Genomic DNA, 15336 nt, shown 5'->3' on the forward strand with positions numbered 1-15336 from the left:
GTCGCCGTTGTATTTAGTGTAGGTTTTAAATATCTTCACTACGTAGCAGGACAAATATATATCATCACTGTTTAATTGAATTTTACCTTGCATAAGGAACAAATGCATACATACATCATGTTAACTGTAAGAATGATTATGGAAATATATTCTTATGGCTGGCTTGCAATAAAAAATGAATGAGATTAAAACCCAAAACATGACATGACCATTTGCAGGGCATAGTACGCAGAAGTACCACATCGGCACTTAGCGACATACATGTATCAACTCATAATCTTCAGTTAAACGTTCTATTTGATCTAGGTCTGTCGAAGCTACACGGGAAGGATGTTGTTCCATGTCGACTTATCGAGAGTAAACAACTGCAGTCTTTGGATTCGAGGTATTAATTAGCACACATGCTGAGTGCAGATTTATACGTCACGTTTCTACAATTTGCTTTTCTTTTGATCTCAGAGCTTGGGTAATACACTGTTTTCTCTTTTACATATAAGAACTGCAAAGCGTCTGCTTTTGCTACAAAGATCTGATTTTCCTCGAATGAGATATACAAAATATTATATGTCTGCATATACACAGGTTTCGTAAATTTCAAATGTACCGCATATAATGTCCTGACAATTATACATTAATGAATGTGCTTATATCGTACAACCCCAAACAAGTACCACACAAAATAAATATGTAAGAATTGATGCACCTTTCCTAACTGGACTTCAGGTGAGAACCAATCGCCACTTGAATGGGAGATAATTAAAGTGTTCGCATTTCGCGAAATTCTGCTCTCAGCAAACACGTTATATTTCTTTCTTTTGTATTGTTTGCAGTCGGCAGACTTTGCTGGTGCGATTAAATACACAGGGTGCGTCAAAGCTAATATACTCCCCCGGAGACCATTTGGCGGTATTTGCAGAGAATTCACCTACCCTTGTAGACGGGATCCTTACCCGCTTGGATAACGCTCCCCCTGTGGATCAGAATGTGAAGATTGAGATGCAGATAGAACTTACAACTCCACTGGGTAAAATTATTTGGCTTGAATGCCTATACACTATATTTTCTTTGATTAAACGATACAGAGCAAAGAAGAGGACTGAGAGATTATGATGGAATATCACTAGAACATATTCGGATAATTCGTGGCTTATTTTTATTGTGTTCATACCTATAGTGAGAGGTATAACGTATCTGGAGGACAACTAAACAGTATCATGCATGACCCTTCATATCATCAATGAACACATTTAGTTTTCTGTGATAATTTAGGCAAATGTTACTAAGCATATATGTGTCTGCATGGCTGATATTATTCCGCTTCCAAATACAAGTTAGCTGTTTCGTTGTACGTATGCTTTCAGGCAATATGAAAACATGGGACAGGTTTCCGAAGTTTCCAACCTGCACGTTACGGACAGCTTTGTCTAGATATTTGGATATTACAACACCACCTACACGAAGCTTCTTGAAGATCTTAGCGACACAAGCATCTGATCATAGGCACAGAAAAGGGTTGGAAAATCTCTCCAATGTAGGTTGTAGTCTTTTCGAGAAATAGCACAAAACATTCTGGCAAAATATCCGTATAAAGTACTGCTGAAACAAAATATATCAGACAATTAACACACTGAATATGCGTAAACATGCATGCAAAAGGGTATATTTATGTTGCTTTATATCATCACGACATTTTCGTATAAACTTTTGCAATTTGCCAACACTTTAACATCACTATAATGGGTCCATGAACTAACAATAGTCCCAAACACTATTTTACAAACATGTGCCAACAGTAACCACACAACAAAACACAAATTAACTGTAATAGTAATGGTCAATGACAGGTGGGGAAAATTTTTGTATTACATGATTTTCTGCGCGATATATTTCAGTTTACAATTTGTGAAAGATGAACTCAGTTTAGAAACATTTCAGAACCAAAATGTGACTCTTATTTTAGAGCTCATTAACCGCTACTGTTCTTTAGGTTCTGATATTGATGTTCTGGGTTTTTTGTATGACTGATTGCATTCCTTGCATTGGTGTTATTTGATTGAAACGATGGTATACTGAATTTTTATTTCACAACATTCAACGATGGGCCAAATTAAACATATGTCATAATGAAATATGTAAAAGACCTGTCGCCGAAGAGCAATGATACATTATAAAACTAGTATTCCAACTTATTGTGAATGGCGTGAATATTATCTTAAATTGCTGATAACGACTGTGCACATAATTATAACATTGTGTGGTTTAGGACCTGCAAATGTACGATGAATGGAAGCAGAGCAAACGTTCCAATCTTCTCGAAGTATTGGAGGAATTTCCATCCCTACATATTCCGGCGGCTCTCATTTTGACACAGCTCCCTTTACTGCAGCAGCGGTACTACAGCATCAGTTCCTCCCATGCTGTATACCCGGGAGAAATACACGCTACAATTGCTGTTGTCAAGTACAGAAGTAAAGGTATGAAATTACAATGACTCATTAGTATAATAGTATACATTGATTCATGGGAACCATCAAGGTTACTTTCATATAGGAGATATCCACACTGCACTGATATCTTGTTGCAAGCAGCGTCGTGTTTTGATGTATTATGTTGTACGTACAACTACATATTAATGTCATGCTATATTTCAAGGAACATTGCAGTTGGTTCTTATTATCCTCGGAACTCAATACAGTGAAATAACTTAAAGTGGCATTTATGGTGTGAAACATTTCGTATAGTTAATTGGGAGGTTCTTTATCTCATTTTATGTAGATAATTGATTCCGCGTGCTTTGATTGATTCCAGGTGGCAAGGGACCCTTGCACGAAGGCGTCTGCTCATCATGGCTGAACAGAATTACGTCTGGAACAATTGTGCCTTGTTTTGTGCGAATGTAAGCATAACATTTGTCTCGTACATTGCAATCAGACATTTATTTATTGCAACTGCAGTTCCATACATTAAAGTAGAATAGGTAACTACGGTTATGACAGGAGTATCCGCAATTGCAGTATGCTTTTTATTCGGATATGTCGTTGTTAGGATGCATACTTGGTGTTTAATCATTTTATAATGTATCTGCCTTCAACGTTTTGAAGGAAACATTTATCATTTTAAAAGCGTATTTTGTATTTGATTAATTAATTTGAGAATGAAACGCCCCTCCCCGAATAAATCACTATTCTTGGTTACAATTGCGAACAATGATAAGTGTATCAAAATAACTAGTTCAAACAAAAGAATATATATATATATATATATATATATATATATATATATATATATATATATATATATATATATATATATATATATATATATATATATATATATATATATATGTGTGTGTGTGTGTGTGTGTGTGTGTGTGTGTGTGTGAACATTAAGCTCGACATGAAATATAACAAAACGGAAATTTCCCAGTAATATATGGTACTGATGTCACATATTTGTGTGTGTAGATGTATGTAGGGTTTGGTTTGGGAGGATCTTGAACACCTTTAATTTTTTGTACTACGAGTAATGACATTTAAGATAGAGAACCATTCTTGGAATACAATATTAAACTCGCATCACCTACCAGAACACAAGAGCTATGTATGCGTTTCAGTGAAACTTGAATCTGATTGGCTTCACATTCAGTAAGAAATCAGACAGAACTTACTTCACTTGTATAGAAATGTTGTCCTGATAATGTAGAGATATTGAATATCATTCTCAGGTGGATTATATTTCAGTGCAACATCCTTCCACCTGCCCAAGGACAACAGTCTTCCAATCATCATGGTCGGTCCAGGCACGGGTATTGCTCCACTCCGCAGTTTCTGGCAACAGAGGAAAATCGACAAGAAACCGTTACCAGTACCTAACAAACAAGGTACAGCAAGTACTTCTCTAAGCAAGATTTAGTCCATATCCATATTGCCGTTATAGGGAATACGAGTGTGAATAAACTCTATCCTATGTATAGCGTCCCTAAATATAATGAACCCACAATAAATTAATGACAAATGTCCAAATTGTTGGAGTTAAACTACTTCATCGTTATACACAATCACTTGGGGTATTGCTTTTATATCCGCTTGCACCAGTTATAAGAAAATATCTTCTGTAAAGCTCGATTTCATTTTCGTGATATAGATGTCGTTACTTGTATTAAAACACATTATCAGGTTTTACTATCAAGGATCTGAAGGGATATTCCAACGAGGACGTCTAAGAAAATGCCAATAAAACTATCAAAAATTCTTATTTCCACAATTAAATATAAAATAGATAACTATATGGGTTATTTCAAATAGTTCACGTTTTGTTATTCTCTAATCTAGTGCTTGCCTGTTTGTTCCCCTTCTTCTCACCACTACTACTAATACTGCAACTACTACTCGTACTACAACTACTACTACTGCTACTACTATTAATACTAATAAGATGAACAAGAAGAAGATGAATGCAGGATAAGTATGTTATAAAGAGTTGTTTCTTCACTGTAGATACAAATCAGTCGGCCTGGGGAAAGATGTACCTGTATTTTGGGTGTCGAAGCTCCCTGGTGGACGATATATACAGGAAGGAGCTGCAGACAGCTAAAGAGGAGGGCGTGTTGACGAATGTCTACACCGCCTATTCTAGGGAAGCGGATAAACCTAAGGTAAGACTGTGACTAATCCTCTCATCTTTTGCTAAACTTCAGTAACATACAAGGTGGATTAAAATAAGATTTTTCAACATTGAACTTTGGACAAAGCACATGAGTATAATATGCATCTCGTTTAGTTCACCCGACAGTCCGACCGATGTTCAAATATTTAAAGATCTTGTACTATGGAAACTTAAAACAAAATGCAGCTAGAGAATGAACGTTCTCGTATCAGTTACAGATCCATTGTCCATCCATGTTGAACAACAAATCGTTAAATTGACATGCAGGGTTTCATCAAATTATCCTTTTGCTTGGTAAGAATACCAAAATGAATAAGATTTTATTTGGCCACATATGATTGAACAATTGCTTGGCTTTTCAAAGCGGAGAAAGCTGATATAAAAATCATACTGTTGTGTATATTAAGATCATAGCAGCATCTATTGATAAGGAAATAAACGAGAAAGAAAACAATGTTCTAATATGTTTTACAAGTAACAGGGAAGGCATTGAATTCGTTCAGTTTTTTCATAAATGTTTAGTATCATAATAAACATAGTACCGATGACTACAGACCATGATAAATGTTTTATATTAAATAACATAAAATCACTAAACCGTTCCATCATCGTTCATCCACTATTCAATATCAGTAAGATTAATCTTAATTCCCGCAATGAATTTCAGCGAGCTTGATGGCATACATTTGTACGTAATGTTTACCTTCAAATCCATATTCAATTGTTTTTCATTCCTTTGGATTTTCTTTCATATCAGGTACAGAAGTAAAAACAATTTAGTAGATTCATATGTGAATAAATATGTTGTTGCCTACTGTCACATATAAGTATTATATCACCTCCAAGACTTGTAACTTTATGTTTTTTAAAAATTATAAGGGTATAATTAGGTAAGATGAGATTCACTCTCCTTGTCCGCATTACATTTCCACTGAATATACATCTGATGTACAACCGTTTTGTATGACAGCTGAATATATGTTACAATATCGAAATCGAGGTTTGTACAGAATTTCCAAAAATAAACTAATTTTCAACTCTGTTTGAAAAAGTCAATTTAAAAGTATAATCGATATTAACCTAATATTATACCTGATATATTTACATTTAATGAGCTGTGCTTGACACTCTGATAAATTAATCATTGTATCATTTTTAGTACACTAAGTAGTTCAGTTAGTAATAATCCTCCTTCCTAAGAATTATATTGCCGTTTTATTAGTTTATGGATATTATAATATCTCAGTAAAGGATAAAGATCAAGATCTGAACTATCTATGAGTGGAAAATATGGTAAAATAATGTAACTTAAATAGTAATAATTTTATTTTGATCTAATAACTATTTTCTTATAAAGTTTATATGCTATTCATACTTTAGTTGATAGAGTGTCAATTTTTCTGTGATACAAACTTTATCTTGATGCATTCTTCGCCTACTTAAACCCCTCGCGTCTTTTTTCTAATCGCATAATGTTTACTTTATGGTTTCTAACATTTTGGAGAATTTTCTTTTCTCAATTAAATTTCGCTACTATGTGACTGAAAATATATTTTAACTCACATATCTCATTACCTAAAGTTATACCATTTTATCATTCTTTTCTCATATCTAGCACATGAAATTACTGTTCTCTTTATTTCCTTTAATCCAGCTTTACCAAGGAGAGGATTATCAACTAAATGCCATAATTAATTTGTTTAAGCATCACAACTATACACAGATTCTATAAACCAACCAAATCATTTTCTATTATTGTAATTTAAAATCATTACTGAACCTTATTATTGAACTTACTCCTCTTGAAACAGGTTCGTGTGATTTTACATAATTATATATCCACATTGTGCTTCAATAACCGTATCTTCCTTAAAGATGAAGACAGTGTCTTGAAAGCACAAAATACAATATCCTTTCCTTTCAAATAATTCAAGACATCATTAATCTTAGCGGGTATTGCGATTTCTTGAAACTGTAAAGCTGGTATTCGAAATATAATTTCCATCGTTATATTTTGAAAATGTACCTTTTAAATATTATTTGTATATCAAATAGCAAAATATTATACTTGAATGGTTATTAAATATCGATATGTTAATATATTTAGAATGTATTGTCTCCTTCGAAATAGAGCGCATGAATTCACAATTTCAAACATTAAAATGGTCAATGAAGCTAACATCAAATACTGTAGAATTTGCATAAAGTAAAAAGAAAACCAGTACATACACCCTGATACAAGTACAAATAGACAATATTATTCCAAACGCAAACCACGCAAATTCGTAGCACACCTCAATGGAGGAAAAATCTGGTAAGTATGCAAAAACATCCTTGAAACAAAAACACAAACACTTCTTATCAATATTTCTGACCCTATTGTTTATACATTTATTTTTGTATTCGGAGAGAATAAATTAATCCCTGGTGGAACTTCCCCAATAACTGTCCTTATATGATTATACATTATCAATATTAGAAAACATTCTTTTGAGACATTTATGTCATTTTGTATAAGATTTTAATATAAAACTATCTTGACCACGCGCATCTCTTAAATTTACACGATCTCTTATGATTTTTTATTTTTTGAGCTAGAGCAGTGTAACTATCTGCCTAAATTTAATTAACAGCCCATATGGATAGCATTTGTATTTGTAGATTTCTGCCTAACTTTATTTACCGCACCATCTGGATTTCATTATTATTTGTAGATATCTGCCTACGTGTATTTACATCACCATCTAGATATCATTATTATTTGTAGATATCTGCCTAACTTTATATACCTCAACATCTGGATATCATTATTATTTGAAAATATCTGCATAACTTTATTTACCTACCCGTCTGGATATCATTATTATTTGCAGATGTACGTTCAGGACTACTTAATTCAGAATAGTTCCGACATCTACAATATCATGGTTCGAGAAGGAGGACATTTTTATGTATGTGGTGACGCCAAGATGGCAAAAGACGTCATGTTGACATTGGAGAAAATTCTTCAGAAAGAAGGAAATATGCGGGCAGACGATGCTGCAAATTACATACTGAAATTACGGGTAAGTGTATGCATGATTGATTTGGATTTTTAACGTAGCTTTTACCATTCGTTCAGTGCTACAATATCTCAAGTGTGGCAGTTTATAGTTATGTCTAGCAAAAGGGCATCATGCCGCAGTCATGAAACATGATGTTTCAACCGGCCACATTATCCTGATACCAGCCAAAAAGTTCTAACACTAACCTATTAGTGCCGAGTTCCTAACGAGGCAACTGTAAGTACCATTGTTTTGAGTCTTTGGTATGACTCGGCCGTGGTTTTTATTCAGTGATCCCAACGTCGGAGGTAGAGAAGGCCACCGGATCAATATAATTACGGTTATTAAGAAATCAGTAAATTTAGTTACATGTATAAACGTGTACTGATCAATTACCGGATCATATATAATCTAGTGTCAAAATGCACTTTTCGTTGAACCAAGACCTGCGGCGTTAAAGAAATATAGAAAGGCGAAAGACTCAGAATACGCCAATCTTGATTTCAAGCATAATGACGTAACATTTTGAAAATCAAAATTCATTGGTTCACAAATGGTATATAAAGTGTATTTGTGCATAGATATCCTAGATGATATGATCATTTGTAAATCAAGAAGACGACGATATTAAATAATATATTTTATTGAGTCATTTTGATATTACATAACCTGAGTGTAATAAGTTAATGTGAACGTGAATAATCTGTTACATCATCAACGCCTTCCTCTTGTATTAAGTACGATTACATTAACATTTTTCTTTATAGGATTCAAATCAGTTCCACGAGGACATTTTCTGGAATGACTTTAAGGAGCTCCAAGGTAACAAACATGATCTAGTGGCAAGCGAGGAAACTCTAAAAGTACATCAAAGCCAACGTAGAAGCGAATAAGTTACTGTGATTCGGGAATTTATCGTCTCCATACAAGCCACGGTAGGTAAGTGTGATTCGCTGTTGGCTCAAAATGTTATCTTAATATCAATATATCTTCTGTTGATTTTATCCCCATTTCGCATAACCTTCATCGGCATAGTCAAGCTTTTGTTTTTGCCTATGGACACTTCGAAATGCGACGTTAACTCCTGGCGATAACGGTTAATGTTGTCTATTATCTGTAAAGTCTTTAGTTTAGATGCAACTATTATTATTTATGATGAAATCCATTACTTGGGTGAAAATATTAGTGTTTCCAGCTTACATTCTAAATAAACGGTATATATAATCTTATGGTGCTTCTCTTTCCTTGAATCATTCGGTGACAAAAATGTAGATATTTACTTATTATGTTAACATTTTTACAAATCAAGAGATCCTGTTCATTACATAAAATTAGAATTTGAATAGACAGTTGACTAGCATTATGAACAATATGCCATTTAAACAAGCATAGAGCTAAAGATGTTTTTTTTTTTTGTTGTTGCCATAAGCATTGCGTTTCATCATATGGAACAGTACTAACAAAGTTCGTCATCCATTTAAGAGGATTCTTATGGCAGAGATTGGGGCGGCACAAGGACACTTCGAATACCAAGTTTAATCGTTTGAATTGGGGACATTAGCTGTAATAACATTAGTTATACTATCTTATTTTCAGTGACTGCTTTCAGGGTTTTCTACTGTTGCATTTATACTGTTGTTTTCACTGATGCCATTTCGATATCTTTGATATCCCTGATTGCAATCTTCAGAACTCCTCCGATATTAATAGCTGCTGCAGCATTTAATTACCCTCTGTGCTCGAACTAATATAAATCAAGATGAGCATGTACTGGGTATTGAACCGTCTACTGCACCTAACAGTATAGGTTCTCCTAAACGTCAGCACAGTTGTTAACGAACGTTGCAATAAGAAACAAATTGTTATCCAAATCTGGATTGCTGCATAATTTTAAGAAGGGATGAGAGGTATCTTCACATTCAAACCCAGAGTTCCAGATATCATTAAAATTATGTATCAAACTATCTGTAACAGATACCATTCAGTGTGACGCATGCTTGTGATGATACTATCTGGATCTCACATCTCGGATAGAGTGTGAAAATGCACTTCACCCTCTCCTAGCAACCAATGCTGACAGATGTATAGATCAAACTACGTTCGAATCATCTAAGTTCAACACATCGGCGTTTGGGAGAAAATAAAGCTGATTAGGCTTTGCTAGTCTTGTAGTAGTTATAATCTGCTCAACGAATCATAATATGTTTTTCATCTAAATATCTGATTCATACTTCTCTGATCTTACGATTTTGACAGAGAAACTGGTTTGCTTTACTTGCGGTCTCATACATTGTTTGACTGGTTCTTATGAATGAATCAAGTATCGCTGGGAGTTATTGAGCACTGTGAAACGTGCTGCACATCATAGCACATAATCACAGGCTGAAATGCACATATTATATCTCATGGGATTTATGTGCATATTTATGCCTTTTCGGACTTGACCTCTACAGCTGGATCCAATAAATGACAATAGTTGAATATTGACTAGTGTATGTGATGCCTGGTACATGTATTGGTTATTTTCTTGGTGTGCAATTGACATATTTCTATGATCGCAAATGTATGGGTATGAGTAATAGCTCTTTGGATACAATATTATTATACAACACACTCTATTTAATGACTCTAGTGTCGTATTTCCATTGAGGTATACGAAAAATAGTACATCAAAATGCGCAATGTCTAACCAATGTGATCTTCAAATATTGCGAGAGATATGTTTCCCATTTTTACGTGCACTTCCTCCAGCAATGGATTAGATTTGTCAGAGATTGTATGGCGACGGGGTTTCTGTACAACGTCTTCGTCATCCAATCAGATCTATGCAAAGGTTGATCCTTTTCGTGTAGGTTTTCATAGGTCTGATTCGATGACAAAGAGAAACTGAAAAACTATAAAAACCATCAGCTTTCATCGTTTGATTGGATGGCAAAGAATCTGTATAGAAGCTCAGTGGCAGAACACTGCTCCTCCCATGGCCACACTTTCAGTGATATAACACTTAGAGCAATTGCTCACCCTCCAAATGGAGTTCCGAAACCAGGAAACAAAAGAAATCTTACTAGATACGCCGTCTTAAAACATTGAAATCAAGCTGTTTAAACCAAGAAAACTAGAAAGAGACGGCCATTCACAAATACAATTACCTTTTTGCAGCCGGCATGTTCTTTTTCCAATGATTCTCCAAATTTAATTATTAGTCTCCCAATAACCTATAATTACAACTATGACAATGAAATATCCTGGACATTATTTGTGTGTGCAAACATTTACACAAAATAACAGATGGCGCTATGGCTCATCGATTTACAAGCTAATATAAAATATATTTCAGCATCCAAAACAAGTCATAGTCATGTAAAGTCAGATTACCTGTTTTATTTGTTTGTCTTGTCTATTTATTGTCTTTGCTCTGGAAAAAGACTCATTAACAGCCAAAAGTGCTTAAGCCTGCTAGAAACTAGTTTTGCTTTGTATACAATAGTATTGGAAACTTCACTTTATTGAGAAATACTGATCACTTTGCTTTTTACAGGATTCAAATAGATGCCACAAAAAGGACAAGAACATGTTTATATTCTATAAGAAAAGAATGATAATAATATACCCAGAAGATAGCGAGGCAATTTCATCTAACCCATCAACTTTGAATTTGACGAGACTTATACAAACATGGCTTCCACCAAGTGAACTATGAAATCCGAAGAGTTATGATCAGATAAAGCTATATTACAATTATTTGTAATAGGGAACTTGTACATAGGGGATGCATAATCACTGTTTATTTTTAGTATTCACAATGAAAAATATGTAACTATATTAATGTTCTTAACATGCGGAATATTGGGCAGAGGTATTTGCTGTTATTCAGTTAGTTTGGCAGTATAAACAATAATATGTTACTTGTAACAGAAACGGTAAAGTTGATGTTTGTTGTTGACGAATTTGGTTTATAACACTATTTTAATATAATATTTTTATTACAAAGTAGCCTGAAATATACATGTCATGTTCTATATTAAATTACTAGAAACGTTAAAGCGGAAAAGGCAGAAGATGCTGACAGAAAGTATGTCCGTTCTATTCAGTGTACTTTGCAAAAAGTTTAACGGTACTTAGTATGATAATGTTTAGTGAAACTCTATCCACAATAGCAAGATACTACAATCGACTGAGCGTGATTATTTAAAAACATATGTGTCACTTTTGACTTGTATATATGAGAACGTGTGACAAGATGACGTTCACTGCAAACCTTGTTTGGCAGAGTAATGATCTCACGTGTTTTCAAATCTGGATTACATTGTCTTCCCCGCGAAATATCTCTGCTTGCGTGAATAAAGGCATATGGATGTCACCGTTACAATCGTTGAAGTATGTATCCTATACTTATGTGTGTCTGGTTTCAGTTCAAACTTTCGTTCATTTTGTTTCATTTATTCCATGTCGAAGTTTTATTAAGGCTGTGTGCATCTACTGCGTACATTTTAAATATATAATATTAATTGTTGTTACATAGGTATGGAAGTCTGGAAGAATGTAATTGATTTTATTATATGCACATGGTTTTCTCCGTTAACTTTGCATTGTCAGAATCGTGCAATATTACCCGATACCGAACCCGCGCGAAAATACACATATTGCATTCACGTGCATAAAGGAACTACTTTCTGTTGTAAACAAACAATGGACGCAAACGCCAGCACTTTTGACTTGTTCTCAAATCATGTACACTCGTGTAGTAGGCACTTTAGGTTGTGGTTTATTTAAATTTGTTTCTGAATGAACTAAACCAGATGGTTCGTTGACTGCCACATACCAGCTGATTGGCACATTACGCGTTAACAGTGTTGATACACTGTTTCGAATTTAGGCTAGCTATGCAACAGACACATAAAGAGTCCTTACAAATAACATACCAGTGACAAGTAATATACTGTCTTCTTCAGCTGTTGATAAGAATGGCAAAAAAATATACTTACAGTTTTACATCCTGAATTTCCTCAAAATGTACTTTCTTAGTTCTTCAAATCCGAATTTCGTGAGCAATGTCATAGGTTCTCAATCTAGATTACACATTTCAAACTTGTACTATATTTTCGAATATAAGTCTAATTGCATCCTCCTTACTGCACTCAAAATGAAACAACAGTTAAATTCCATAGCTTCTGTTTGATAATTGCAATTGAAAGACTTCATATTTTTCCCACATTAAGATTTCAAACATTCAATGACAGAAACATAAACATATTTGCAGATGGCAACATGATTCTCTCTCTCTTCTTCAATTGATGTATTTCATGTGGAATTATCACATTTAAATCCAGTCCATAATCACGAAATTTCGTAGAATAGAACGGAAAAAAAATTAATTCATTCAATATCAAATGGAAAAGTTGTTTCAATGCGCAATCATTCACAATATGACTCCAAATTTCAATTTTAACTAGATACGCACTTTTCTTTCGAAAGTTATGTCTAGCGCGCGACTAAGTTAAATTTTATCTGGGCGGAGTTATGTGCGGAGTAATAATGTTGTTGTTGTGTAATGATGAATCTGAGCTTGTGTATTAAATTTGTACCACGGCATACATTCAGTTAATTTGGTTTTTGTATTGTATATTGTTAATATAATTAAGCATTAGGTATAATAAAAATAGCATATAATAAAAGGGTTACTGCATTTGTATGGGAAAATATGAAATCCTTTTGTCGGATGGATATACCGCACTCCCAAGATCGTGCAGTTTTTCCATTCGAAAAGTTCGTTCATATTTTCCCATACTAATGCAGTAACCTATAAATATATACTTTCTTATATGGTTCTCTTATAGGTACCAAAGCACCATTTTAGTTATCAATAGACCTCATTGTGAACGTTGATTGAAATAAATACTGTTTCATCTACATAATAATGCAAGTCACACACTGTCAAATATGTTAGCGAGCAATCTTTACCGATTGCAGGATTCGAGAAAGCACCATTGCGGTCGAGAGACAGGCACGCTATCCACTGAGTCTTTAAAGAATGACCTCCAACATTTGTTAACCAAATTAATTTTGCTCAGAGGAAGACCAACGCCCGCCAGCCCACACCTTTTTCCTTGTCTGGCTTGCTCATGTGATACTATTAAGCATATAGCCAATCTTTCTTCTTTCAATATGTTTAGAAGCTCCCTAGACTGTATATGTGACAATAGTAAATAGTGTCACTGGTCAAACAACTATTTTATGAGATATACCTTTTTGTTCTGTTTTATGTAAACGAAAATCTCAGACAGCTCTTCTAACAATTGTCGCTGACAGTAAAAGCATTCTTTTCGAATAAAATGATTTCTTTCAACTAAACGTTGTGTTCGTTTGAAGACTTCTTGAACTTCATTTTCGTGATGTCTGATAAATCATATTATGTCAAAGTATAAGATAACCAGGTCAAAGATCAGCATACTAATCAGTATGTATCTCTCCTACTACCAAAACGGAGAATTCATCTCATATACATAAACGGTCTTACTCTAGTAGATACAAATCATAACTTTATGTGAAGATAAAGGAACTCCGGTCGTATCATCAAACAGACGTTCATTGATTTTTATCTGTCCACAAACATACACGGTCTCTATTCCCAGTTTTTGCCCACATGGACATCCCGCCCGATCATATCTGTTATACGAATATAAAGCTTCCCCACTTTGTGGATTCCATCAATGTCAGGCAAAAGGCCAAACTCTTTATATGTATACTAAATAACATAATCTGACTGAGCTCTTAGTGGGGCCCCGAGTGGCCGAGTGGTCTAAAGCGCTCTCCATTTCCTATCGCTGCCATCTAACCTCTGTCTGCGTGTATTCGAGTCTCGGATTCAGCCAATGTGGGTATGTGAGAAAGCCTTCCAGTCGCTTCTCTTGGGTCGGTGGTTCTTTCCTGGGTTTTCCCGGGTTCTTCCTCTACCATTAATACTGGCCGCCATGTATAGTCTATCGTGTGCTGAAAAATGGCGTTAAACCCTACAACAACTGAGCACTTAGTTTACATTTTTATCAATCGTGCCAAGAAATAATAACTTTTACAAGTAAAAGGGGGGTTTTACTGATTAAAATAAAGGACTTCAACTATATGTGAGAGTTCCTGAGGCGTATATATTTAATGTAGTTGTTGATGGTCATTCCTCATGTGTGTGGACCACGGTTCTGTGAAACAACTCATCATCGTAAACTATATTGGGCTCCTAAAGTACTGATTTAAACTGATTGGACAATCAAACTCAAGCTTGAAATAGTGATCAAAATGTGGCAGTGTATTAGATATTGATTCTTGTTTTGTAATATAAATCAGTAAGTATCATTGTGGAAATTAATTAACCATTTATATTAAACAGTCTTTAAGTTGTATAGGTATTAAATGGTCTAAGAGACAAAACCAGATAAGAGATAAATGATAAGGGACAGTGTATCACCAGTACATACATAACAAATGTATTGTCAGTTGCTAGTCGGTCCAAGGACAGTCCAATAGCACATTTGCTATATCATCATTCATAATCATCAAAACTCAACATCAAGCAGTATGCATTTCCATACGAAACAAATCATTTCGATCATAATGATGGATGTAGTTCGGCAGT

The 15336-nt window shown here is 34.4% G+C and overlaps 1 protein-coding gene across 2 annotated transcripts in view; it reads left to right on the forward strand.

The window, feature by feature from the left end:
- Positions 1 to 13314, forward strand: part of LOC149807854 (nitric oxide synthase, salivary gland-like) — a 39239-nt gene extending 25925 nt beyond the window's left edge. Inside the window, exons 17-26 of one of the 2 annotated variants that reach the window (XM_089971384.1) lie at positions 307 to 385; positions 831 to 1024; positions 1362 to 1531; positions 2264 to 2474; positions 2809 to 2896; positions 3741 to 3880; positions 4497 to 4654; positions 7539 to 7730; positions 8477 to 8644; positions 11248 to 13314. In XM_089971384.1, the coding sequence (XP_089827510.1) occupies positions 307 to 385; positions 831 to 1024; positions 1362 to 1531; positions 2264 to 2474; positions 2809 to 2896; positions 3741 to 3880; positions 4497 to 4654; positions 7539 to 7730; positions 8477 to 8602 (1358 nt within the window). In that variant the 3' untranslated portion in view covers positions 8603 to 8644; positions 11248 to 13314. Of the gene's footprint in view, positions 1 to 306; positions 386 to 830; positions 1025 to 1361; positions 1532 to 2263; positions 2475 to 2808; positions 2897 to 3740; positions 3881 to 4496; positions 4655 to 7538; positions 7731 to 8476; positions 8649 to 11247 lie in introns of both variants that reach the window. The other variant, XM_089971383.1, reaches the window with a different exon arrangement.
- The last annotated feature ends 2022 nt before the right edge of the window (positions 13315 to 15336 follow it).

Source organism: Sinohyriopsis cumingii, chromosome 1, assembly GCF_028554795.1.
Source record: "Sinohyriopsis cumingii isolate HCF-2022 chromosome 1, ASM2855479v2, whole genome shotgun sequence".
Lineage (NCBI taxonomy): Eukaryota > Metazoa > Mollusca > Bivalvia > Unionida > Unionidae > Sinohyriopsis > Sinohyriopsis cumingii.